The sequence below is a fragment of the Hipposideros armiger genome, unplaced genomic scaffold (genome assembly GCF_001890085.2).
Source record: "Hipposideros armiger isolate ML-2016 unplaced genomic scaffold, ASM189008v1 scaffold_119, whole genome shotgun sequence".
In the NCBI taxonomy this organism is placed as follows: Eukaryota; Metazoa; Chordata; class Mammalia; order Chiroptera; family Hipposideridae; genus Hipposideros; species Hipposideros armiger.
This window is the reverse complement of record NW_017731469.1, coordinates 792,284-804,374: the sequence shown is the minus strand read 5'-3', so window position 1 is coordinate 804,374 and position 12,091 is coordinate 792,284. Positions and strand designations below refer to the sequence as shown.

General features: G+C 51.6%; 1 protein-coding gene across 1 annotated transcript in view; it reads left to right on the top strand.

Annotated features, from left to right (window-relative positions):
• The first annotated feature begins 7,700 nt into the window (after positions 1–7,700).
• Positions 7,701–12,091, top strand: part of DLG3 (discs large MAGUK scaffold protein 3) — a 49,540-nt gene continuing 45,149 nt past the window's right edge. The window contains exons 1-3 of the mRNA XM_019648065.1: positions 7,701–8,082; positions 11,349–11,399; positions 11,823–11,947. Coding sequence (XP_019503610.1) covers positions 7,726–8,082; positions 11,349–11,399; positions 11,823–11,947 — 533 coding nt within the window. The 5' untranslated portion in view covers positions 7,701–7,725. The remainder of the gene's footprint in view (positions 8,083–11,348; positions 11,400–11,822; positions 11,948–12,091) is intronic.

Here is a 12,091-nt window from a genome sequence, read left to right as displayed (position 1 = left end):
ATAGTCCCGCTCCAGTTCAGTTTGGAAGGACCGGAACAAGGAGCCTCCCCCTGCCATCATGCTCTGTGCAGGTGTTGTGGACTGGGGCAGTGGCTGGACCAGTACCTGTCTGCCTGCCAGTACCTTGCAAGTCTTGAGGGAAAGCAAGGGAAAGCCCACCATGGACTCCTGGGCACAGCTCTCCACTAAACTTGCCATGGTTTGGGGCTGTACCACGATGAAGCGCCTGTTGTACTACCGAAGAGTGCAGAGACAAGTCCCAAGCGGAGGGGTTATTGTGGTCATGGCCTTGGCCTGCCTAGACCCGGCTCCTGGGCCAGAATGCTAGGAGGAAAAGCTGTGGGTTTCTGGCCCCCAAAGGCCCTCGAGGGGACGGGGTGTGCACTGAGTCAGGGATTTGCTGGCTCCAAACCAGACACAGCAGTAGGAAGCTGCCTGATTCTGTGTTGACGACCCTCCTGTTCTTCTTTTTATTTTTTCCCTCTTGTTGGGCTCTGTCCCTACTCACAGGGGTCAATAGACCTCAGGATCTCTCCCTACTCCGTGGAGAAAACGAATTCAGAAAAGCCAGCGAGACACTTGTCTCCACCTAGGTAGGCATGCTCCTTTATGTATTGCCATTCCTATGGGCCCTTTTTATTTTAATGAGCTAAAGTAGGAGTTCCCTACTTTATACATTGGGAATAGTGGGGAAATCTTAATCCCTTACTGGACTAATCACCAAAATGATTCCCACCCACGCCCAATTTATTAGAATTCCCATTGACAGAGGATGCACACCCACAGCAATGCCCCTTACTTGCAAACCGGAAACTTCTGCCCTCAGCGACCCTGGTCTCCAGCTTCCAGATCAAACCAGGTGGCTTTGGGGCAAGGGTGATTGTTTCTCCACATACAAAGACTGGGCTCACCCAATGAAGCTCTTCTTTCAAGAATGAGCCCAGATTGTCAGATAGCAGCGGGCCGCACTGCCCCAACACCATCAATTCACTGAGGGCGCCGGAAAGCCAGTAGATGGGATGAGAAATGGTCTCCGTCTTCCTCCCAAATGTCTTCCGGTACTCCTCGGGTCGCCTCAGTCTGAGCAGGCCGCCTTGTTGCCTAGCAACCACAGTCGCCTGCTGGGGCATCGACCTGTAGGGGGCGCCAGTCTCCCTGAGACCTCAGGCTCTAGCTCTGGGGAGGGGTTTCCCAAGTGTCAAAGCATGTCAGGGTTGTCAAAGCCAACCCAGCCCAGTGGAGTGGGGTGAAGCTCATTAGGAATCTCAACGGATTTTACTCAGATTCATTAAAAATGAAAAGATGAGAGAGAGAGAGAGAGAGAGAGAGAGAGAGAGAAGGAAAGTCAGGGAGAGAACCAACCAGTCAATGGGGATGGGGTGTGGGGAGGGCAGTTTGACCCTCTCCATTCACTCCAGGCTTAGCAATGCTTATTCCTCAATCAGAGCAGTGCAGAGGGCCCAGGCTATATATAGATAGGGGGCTTTTTTCCTGAGCCATTTTTAGTATGTACGGAAAGAGTCTAGCACTCTGTATTGACAAACTGCTGAGCATATAAAAGACTTTAAGCTCCTGGCTTACCAGCCTAGCCTAGACTTGGTCATGAAGGGAGATATTCATTCATTTGTTCATTTAACAATAATAACGAACCCTATCCCACTGTGTACCAGGTAATGTGTTAAATGTTTTACGTTTAATCCTCACAAAAACCCTATGATTATTTCCATCTCACAGATAAATAAACTGACACTCAGAAGTAAAACAACATCCAAGGTCACACAACTAGTGACTAGGTTGTGTCTGATTGAGCAACCACTGTATGCCAGGGTCTAAGAATGTAGAACACAAGACACTGCTCTCTTTTCTCTAATGAACACCTAGTCACCCTTTAGGCCCAAACTATGAAAGGCATCGCCTTTGTAAAACTCTTCCGTCCTCCCCCCACAAGTAGAGTTGCTAACTTGCTTTTCTATACACCCCTCTGAGTAGCACTTTTAACAGCTATTGTAATAATTTGCTTCCATATTTCCATTTCTCTAACTCTGAGCACCTCGATAACAAAACCTGTTTACTATTCGTCTCCATCTGGATATCTAACAGACATCTCAAAATCAACATTTCCAAACCTGAACACCTGATCGTTTCCCCCAAAGAGACCCCTCCCAAAGCTGTTCTCGTCTCACTTGATTGCAATTTCATCTGTCTAGTAGCTCCGGCTAGAAGACCTTGGAACCACACCTCATGTCCAGTTCATCATCAAATCCCATTGACTCCGCCTCTCCCTTTAAAATACATCCAGAATGCAACCACTTTGCATCACCTCCAGTGCTATGATCACAGTCCAAAACACCATCACCTGTCACCTAGGTCACTGCAGTAACCTCCTGGCTGGTCTCACTGTTTCTACCCTTGTCCTCTGCGGCCTATTCTCCACATAGAAGCCAGAGCCATTCTGCTAAACCCAAGTCAGATCATGTCAGTTCTTTTCACAAAGCCCTCCAATGGCTCCCCATCTCTTTCAGAGTAAAGCCAAAATCCTTACAACAGCTTACAGGCCCTACACAATCTGGTCCCCTACTGAATCTCTGATCTCATCTCTTAATACTCTCCCCCTCCCTCACTCTGTTCCAGCCACTTGGTCCTCCTTGCTGTTCCTTGAACAAGCCAAGTTCACCCCTTACCCAGGACCTTTGCACTGGCTGTTCCCTGGCTTGGTATGCTCTTCTGCATGGCTCACTTCCTCACCTCCCTCAAGTCTTTGCTCAAATATCACCTTCTCAGTGAGGCCTACCCTGATAAACATATTTGAGATCGCCTCTATTCTGATTTCCAGTTTACAGTTAATCCAGTGTAAGAGGAACAAGATAAATGACACCACGAGGGGGAAAAAAACCAGACAAATCCAGAATGTAGGATAGTCTACAAAACAACTGACTTGTACTCTTCAAAAGGCCAATGTCATTAATTAAAAAATAAAATGAGACTTCTAGTTCTGGACCCAGATGGAGTAGACACACTTGTCCCTATTGCTCCTGCTAAAACCTTGCACATTATACATAAAACAAACATAAGACTCTGAAAGACAGAGAAAACGGCAGACTGACTAAGAACGCCAGTGACCTGAACTCACACTGGTGAGTTCCCTGCGTTTTCTTGTTGTTTCATATATCCCAGACTCGGTTCCAGAGGAGCGAGCAGCCAAACTGAAAATGCCAGTGGGGACCAACCAAAAAAAGTCTCAATAAAAGCCTGCTCTCTCTAGCCAAAAGACCAGGAAATGGGCAGCGTAGCCAGAGAGAAAACTTAGACAATAACCACTCTACTTGCAACCATATATCACAGAAAAAAACTGCAGCCCTACCCACACCAGCAAAGGCCAAGTTGTAATTCAGACTTTTGTTCTCATCAGGCCCCCCACCCATGCTGTCTGGGGTAGTGTCAGAGAAGGCCTAGTAGGGAGACTGGGCTTCCACCCCCACAAGGTAACAATGCCTCCCCTCCTCACTGGATGGTGTCAGAGTGCCAGAGGAGGCCTAGTGGAGAGTCAGGACTTTTGCCCCTGCCCTCTCCCTCCTCCCCTCCCTACCCTACTCCTTTACCACCCTCACCCCCACCCATGGTCAGTCGAAGCCACTTGGGGATCAGGAAGGAGGCACTTTAACCTCTCCCAGCTAGGGAAGTGTCAGTGGAGAGCTGGAACTCCCACCCTGCCCAGCAGTAAGGAGGAGCCCCTATTTTGGGTATCAACTGACAGGGAGGTGGAAACTTGAACTTCTATCCCTACCTGGCAGTAACCAGGCAGTGGCCCCTTCCACTGATGGCAACAGTGTCAGAAGAAGCCTACCAAAAACAAAGATTTAAATAAGTTCCAGAATCTTATAATAGCCAAAAATGTCTAGGATGCAATAAAAAAAAATTACTCATCATACCAGGAACCAAGAGACTCTCAACCTGAATGAGAAATAACAGATGCCAACACCAAGATAACAGAGAGCTTTCAATGATCTGACGAGGGTTCTAAAGTGGTCAATGTTAAAAAAAATGCTTCAATGAGCAGTTACACACAAGGTTGAAATGAATGAAAAAGAAAAGGAAGTCTTAGCGAAGAAATAGGAGATATAATCAAGAATCAAATAGAAATTTAATAACAGATGAATACAATAACCAAACTAAAAAACTCCATGGATGGACTCATCAGTAGGATGGAAGAGGACAGAGGAAAGAATCAGAACTTGAAAATAGAACATTAGAAATTACCCAATCTGAACAGTGGGAAAATAGACTAAAAAAAATTTAAAATGAACAGAGCCTCAGACATGTGGGACTATAACAAAAGACCTAACATTTGTGTCATCAGAGTCCCAGGAGAAGAGAAAGAGGGTGGGGCTGAAAAAGTCCTCGAGAAATAATGGCTGAAAATTTCCCTATTTTGGCAAAAAACCCCCATAAACCTACAGATTCAAGAAGCTGAACAAATCCCAAATAGGATAATTTCAAAGAAATCCATGCCATGACACATTACAATCAAACGTTTGAAAACAGACAGAGAAAATCTTGAAGGCAGCAAGAAAGAAACAACACCTTACCTACAGGGGAAAAACAATTCAAATATCAGTGGATTTCTCATCAGAAACCATGGAGGCCAGAAGGAAGTGGTACAACATATTTCAAGTGTTGAAAGAAAAGAACTGCCAACCTTGAATGTTATATCTAGTGAATATATCCTTCAGAAATGAGGGGGAAATCAAGATATCCTCAAACAAAGGAAAGCTAAGAGAATATATTGCCACCAGACCCACCCTAAAAAAATGGTTAAAGGCAGTTTTCAAAACAGAAAGGAGCTATCAAAGAAGAAACCTTGGAACATCAGGAAGGAAGAAATACTAGAATGAATTAAAATGTAAGCACATAGACTTTCCTTTTCCTCTTGAGTTGTCTAAATGATGTTTGATGATTGAAGCAATAAGTATAACATCATTGATGTGGAGTTCAATATACGTCGAGGAAATATTTAAGACAATCGTACTATAAATGGGACAGGGGAAAGAGATGTAAAGGGAGGTAAGGTTTCTACACTCCCCTCAACCTGATGAAATGACACCAGTAGATCTTTGTGGTGATAAAATAGTTCTGTATCTTCATTGTGACGGTTGTTACAGAAATCTCCACATGTGGTAAAATGGCATAGGATTATACACACATTGAACCGATGTCAATTTTCTGATTTTGATATTGTACAATAATTATGGAAGATGTAATCATTGAGGGAAGCTGGGTGAAGAGTATACGGGTCTTCTCTGTACTATCTATGCAACTTCCTTGTAAATCTATAATTATTTTTAAATAAAACGTATATTTTTAAGATTGGGGCTGTTTAGATTAAAAGTGGCTAAAGACACAAATGTAACGTGAGAACCTTGATTAGATTGTGCTGTGAAAAAACATAAAAGGCAAGTGGGGGAAATTTTAATATTGAACTGGACATTAGATGATATTAGGCGATATGAAGTATCACTCATTTTTGATGTCATAATAATATTGTGGTTATGTAGGAGAATGTCTTTATTCCAACAAGATGCATGCTGAAGTATTTAGAGAAGTGAAATGAAATCTGTAACTTACATTTGAATGGTTCAGAAAAAAGTGTAGGTAGATTGATAGAGCAAATATAACAAGACATTTACCAGTTGTTGACTCTTACTTTTTCTTTTTTTCCGAAGCACTTCTCGTCATATATACTATGTGATTCATTTATTTATTGTGCTAATTTTTGTCTGTGCTCTCACAAGAATGTAAGCTCCCCAAGGGCAGGGATTTGTTGTGTTTTGTTGTTTTCTGCAATATCCCCAAATCCTAGAACAGTGTCTGGCACATAACAGGTGCTCAATGAATATTTGTTGAATTAAGAATGAATTCCTGTATCCCTAGGTCCTAGGTCAAGGTCTTGCACGGCGTAGGTGTGCAATGAATGTTGAATTGAAGTGAGATCTAAGTTCTGTTGTACTGAAGGAATTAAGAGCATGGATTCTGGAGGCAAATGGGCAGGATTTGCATCCTGATTCTGTCACTGCCTGCCGTGGTACCTAGCTGTGTTAACAGCTCTGAGCCTCCATTTCTCATTGGTAAAATTAGGATAATAATAGTGGCACCTTGGTAAGGTTTTTGTCTGCATACAAAACAGTTAGGACTTTGTAAAGACTCAGTAGTTGGTAGCTGATGGACAAAACAAGGACAGCAAAACCCACAGAAACAAAGAACAAACTGATGGTTACCAGATGGGAGGGGGGTTGCGGGGCTGGGTGGAAAAGGGGAAGGGATTAAGAAGTACAAATTGGTAGTTACAAATAGTCACGGGGATGTAAAATATAGCATAGGGAATATAGTCAATGATGTTGTAATAACTACGTATAGTGTCAGGTGGGTACTAATCGGGGGGATCACTTCGTAGTCATATAAATGTCTAACCACTCTGCTGTACACCTGAAACTAATATAATATTGAATGTGAACTGTAGTTGAAAAAAAAAAAAGAACAGCAAAAACGTAGAATCTTCCCAGCATGCCATCCTCCCTCCATCCCCCAACAGGCTGAGCCAGGAGCGGCTAAGGAGGTGTCCTTGGGCAGGTATTCCCAAGTTCTTCGGATCCCCGGAATGGTTCCTCTGACTTCAGACTTCTTCTTGCCTTTCCTCCTGCCCTGGTCTCTCTTTCCTCTTGGCATCCTGAAGCGCTTTTCCCCAGCCTAATTGTGCGGGAGTCTGTGGGCCAGGGACAAGAGCTTAGAGCTTTCCTTTCCTCCTGTCCCAGGCTTAAGTCCCTCACTGGGGATGGAAGCAAGTCAAGTGGGAGGCTGCCAGCATTTCAGGGCCTAGAGGTTGAGAGAACAATAGTCCTGAGGGGGGGCCCTGACAGGAGAGCAGCCTCATAAGCCGCCGGCTTCCCTGATCCCCTGTTAGGAGAGAGCACTTCCCCAACGTCCCTTCGCCCGTTGTGCTGCCTCAAGTCTTTACTTCGGGTGGCCCCAGCTCAGAGCAAGCCTGGGGACCCACTGAGCGTCTCCCTGCAACTCCCTCTGGGAAGCGGGGTGGGGTGGAGTGGGCGGAGGTTGCTCTGAAATTGGGGATATGGGGACACGAGATTGGCGACTGAGCTCACGCGTGGCCCAAGTCCCATGCCCCACCCTTAGGGTCAGCGGTACCCCAGCTATCTGGGGGGTTGGGGACTGAGCCTGGGGGAGCCACTGCCCCTGTTCCTTTAAGGAGCCGCTGTTTAGCATTCCTACCGCTGCCGCTGCCGCTGCCGCTGCCCGACTCTGCACGCTGATTGGCTGGAATCAACTGAGACGGGAGCCAGGGAGAGATGCTCTTGACTCCACTCAGATCCATCCTGGGGACCAGTGCAGGAGCGGTCCTCGCAGCACCCAGCCTCTGCCCAGACTCCCGCTTGTTCTTTGCTGCTGGGCCTCGGCCCAGGAGCCATTACGGGCGACACGGAGCCGCCAGTGCTGGAGGGGGAGCCGTGGGTGCGGGGCAGCGTTGGGGCAGAGGCCCCAGGACGCCCGCCCGGCCCCAGGCCCCGGTCCGCCCGGGCGCCCCCACGGGTCCCCCCCCCTTCCTGGTCCGAGCAGTGTGAGTGTGCCCGGGAGCCCGGCGGCGGCGGCGGCGGCGGCGGCGGCGGCGTGGAAACCGGCGTGGGCTGGGGGGTCCGGGCTGCGGGGGGCAGTGCCATGCACAAACACCAGCACTGCTGTAAGTGCCCCGAGTGCTACGAGGTGACCCGCCTGGCCGCCCTGCGGCGCCTGGAGCCTCCCGGCTACGGCGACTGGCAGGTGCCCGACCCCTACGGGCCAGGTGGAGGCAATGGAGCCAGCACAGCTTATGGGGGCTACAGCTCGCAGACCCTGCCCTCGCAGGCGGGGGCCACCCCTACCCCCCGCACCAAGGCCAAGCTCATCCCCACTGGCCGGGATGTGGGGCCAGTGCCCCCTAAGCCAGCCCCAGGCAAGAGCACCCCCAAACTCAACGGCAGTGGCCCCAGTTGGTGGCCGGAGTGCACCTGTACCAACCGAGATTGGTATGAGCAGGTACGGATCAGCGGAGTGGGGGGGGAGGGGGCGGCGGTGTGGCAACCCCAGGGGGCTGGGGAGTGGGGGCCTATAGGCCTGGGGTGCAGCAGGGGTTCCTGGGGCTGTAAGCCAGCGGACCCTAAGCCCTAGCATTGCAGCCTGGCCAGGAGAGGCAGCTAGAAATGTGCGCTTTCTTGTGTGTGTCTGTTTGGGGGTCTCCATTTGGAGGGGATTGGGAGGAGCTGTGTGTGTGTCAGGGGGTGAAGGGATGGTGGAGGGGCACATTTTCCTGTGCGGGGGAACTGGGTTTGTCTCAGTGTGGGGGTTTAGCAGTGTCTCTGTGTCTGGCAGGGGGCGGGAGGATCTGCGGGGGCTGTGTGTGGTGTGTCTCCACGGCAGGGAAGGAGGGGGCATGGTGCTCTGCGTAGGGGGAACGTGTGTGCTGAGGTGTGTGGAGGAAGGCAATGGTGCTCCTTTGAATCTATGTGGAGCCCATGTGCCCGGCTCCCTGAGCGTCATCCCTCCATGCCATGAGTCCCTCTCCATCCCAGTCCCTTTGTGTGTGAATGGGCACATGGACGTGTGAGGCTGTCCCTCTGAAGGTGGAGGTGTCTCTGTAGATGAGGCTGCAGGGGTAGCTGTGTTTGCCTGTGTGTGTGGCTACATGTATGTGTGTGAGCATGTGGCTGCAAGTGTGTGCATGCATGTGCCTTTCTGTGTGTGTGTGTGTGTGTGTGTGGTGTCCCTGGTTAGAGGCGCTTGACAGGCAAGGGAGGGGAGGGGGAAGGAGAGAGAAACACGTCCCAAGCAAGGCTGAGAGGCTGAGAAGGACGGACTCTTTTGTCCAAGCAGCTCTGAAGTGTGTGTGCTGGGGTGAGGGGTGCGGGGTGGGGGTGCTGAAGCCAGCTTCCTCGCTCCAGAGCAGGCATGGTGCCCTGGTGCAGGGACTGGCCCCAGTGGGGCATGTACCCCTTGGGTTCCCCCAGATGTGGAAGAACTTGGCCCCCCAGGCCTGACTTGGCACAGATTGGGAACCCCTGGGTGCTGGGCACAACTCTGGCTTCCAATCCCAGCCTAAACTGCCAGCTTAGAAAATGGAAGAAGCATCTGTGGGAGAAGCAGCAAAATGGAGGCTGGGCCGGCAGAGCCAGGTCCCTGGCACGCATGGCGGAGGGCCTGTCTGGTTATTCAGCTCTGCAGCACCCAGGGTAGGGGGAGAGGAGGAGGGTTTGCTGTTAAGGGCAGGTGCTGACAGCCCCAAGCTGGTGACCATTCTGGTCACCTCTGTCCTCCTCTGGGGATAGGATGTGCTCTCACTCAGAAGCAAAGGTGGGCACTTCCTGCACAGGGGGAGCCTAGTCTTCTGTCCATCTACACTTACTGCTTCCCGTGTCCCTTGCCTTGGCCCCTTGCCCTCTGCAGCGAGTCCCCATGTCTCCTTTTCCTCTCTGTCATGGGGGTACTACCCTTGCAAACACTCTCTCATGCTCGTCCTGCTCAACTGGGAGATGAGTGACAGTTCCAAAGGCTGGGCCAGTTGGCCAAGGTTTGTCTGCCAGGGCTGATGCCTGGATGGCTCCTGGCCCTGGGAGCAGGGTCCCTGACAGGGGCAGTGGGAGGGTGGACCAGTGGTAGCTGGAGCCTCTGGATGTCACTGGAACTGGGCTTGAAGCATGGCTTATCACACGTGGGCACAGATGCATGCAAGAGCTGCATGAGTGTCCTTTTGCCTGTGTTTCTGTCACATGGTATTTCAAGCAGCGGTGTTGGTTTGGGGACTCTGAAGAGCCATCAGTTCTTCCTCCTGGGATCAGGGACCAGAGTGGGCTTGCAGCTGGAGCCCTCCTCCCCGCCCCAGCTCCTCGGGGCTGCACGGCACAAAGTCCCGCGGCCAGGCCCAGGAAAGGTGGAAGCATGACTAGCCGGCCCTCTCCCCCTCCCTTCCTTTCTGCTTCTGGCAGCCAAAGCTGTATGGGGTGGAAGTGGGAGGGGGAAAGCAGAAAGGGAATATGGAGAAGCCCCCATCCTGGGTTCCCAGCTCCCCTCTTGAAAGGAGGAGACCAGGGGTCAGGGAAGGGGCAACACAGCCAGAGAAAGATGCGGGATCGGTGCCAGATTACCTGGGGAGAGAGGCGAGAGGGTGCCTCCATTCACTGGGATGAGGAGAGTGCGAGTCAGGGAGCAGGTGCTGCTTGTCTGTCCAGAAGTATGACAATGGCCACAAGTGTGTCCTGTCTGGGAGGCCACCTCTGTGGGCTGGTCAGACTAACCCTGCGTTCTGACCCCTTCCCTTGCATTTCCTCCCATGGCTACTATGTGTTGAAGGCCAGGGACTCTGCTGCCAGGCAGTCCACGGGCATCGGCTCCTCCCTCGTGGGGAATCTTGTCCACTCTGTTCCTGTCCCGCCCCTGGCTTGGGCTCTGATGTCTGGCCCTTTCTGCTGGGAAACACGGAGGGTTCAGGATCAAATGCCCCTTGGTAGACAGTAGATTAGGTCTTTGACTCCTTCTGACCATATGAAGAATTGGGCTCGTGGGGACACAAGGAGATACAGAATGAGGGTTCATGAGGTGCTCTGAAGGCGGCAGCTTGCCCTTTTCCCTGGAGCTCTGTTGGGGAAGGGAATGGGTAGCCAAAACATCAGTGGCCTTGGCAGCTTGCTTTAATCAAAAGAGCACGTGGAGATCCAGGTTCTAGCCCCTGCTCTGCCAGTAACTCCAAGTGTGCCCTTAGGCACAACCTGTGTCCTCTCTGGGCCTCATCATCACCATGTGTCACGAGAGAGGTTGGACAAGATGGTATCTGCTGTCTTTCTTGCTCTGACATGGTGGGAGTCTGTGATCCCCAAGTTAGGGAGAGCTGTGGTTCAGAAGGGGAGCCAGCCCCTGTCCAGGTCCTGGGTGCCCCCATGGATGCTGGGCGTGGCGTGGCTTTCCCGCCATGTTCTATTTGTGCCACCCCCCTCAGGCCAGCCCTGCACCCCACCTAGTGAACCCTAAGGCTCCGGAGCCTAGCCTCTCTGTGAGTGCTCTACTGGCTGGCCCAGCCTCAGACAATCGATGTGAACGAAACGAGCAGTTGGGCTTTGGCCTGATATGGCTGGAAGCAAGGGGAGAGGATGGCCTCCTCGGGGTCAGCCTGTCCCCGTCTGTGGCCAAGAGGTGTTCTGCAGTCCATTTTGGGTTCTCCTACTCTGTGGGGGGTGGGGAGGAGCATGCTGACCAGGGGGCAGATGGCTGGGAGGACAGGAGGCACTTAGGGAGCTGCCTGTGTCTTTCCCCAGGTCAATGGCAGCGATGGCATGTTCAAGTACGAGGAGATAGTTCTTGAGCGGGTGAGTCAGCCAGTGGGACGTGATGAACGGGGAAGGGGAGGGTCTGAGCCAGGAGAGGGGAGGGCCGTGAACCTCAGGTTTAAGACTCAGGGGGGACCCACATTGAGAGCATGGGGAAACAGCGGCCCTCAGAGGCCACATCACTGCATCAATCAATCAAGCGACTAACAAATATTAATTGACCTTGCTCGCTGAGGCCTGGGGAATTGGGGAGGGGATGGCTTTGCTGAGGCCTCTACGCCAGAATGGTCAGCACAGGCTTTGAAGCCACCAGGTTTCTGACAAATGTGCCCCAGCCTGCCTGCTGTGGCCCCTTCTGAGGCCTAGAGTACCCGCGCTGTGGGGCAGGGGCGGTGGGACACCACGAAGCCTCCCCTGTGCCCTCTGGATGAGTAGACTGTGCCCTTCCACCCCTTTCTGCAGGGCAATTCCGGCCTGGGCTTCAGTATCGCAGGTGGCATCGACAACCCCCATGTCCCTGATGACCCTGGCATCTTCATTACCAAGATCATCCCTGGTGGGGCAGCTGCCATGGATGGGAGGCTGGGGTGAGGTGGCCTGGAAGCAGGGCTGGGTGCAGCAGGGGCAGGGTGGCCATGAGGGGAGGAGGGTGACTGGCAGGATGACCCTTCCATTCAGTGTGAGATGAGGAGGGAGGGAGGGAGCAGGAGGGAGCAGGAGGGAGGAGGAGG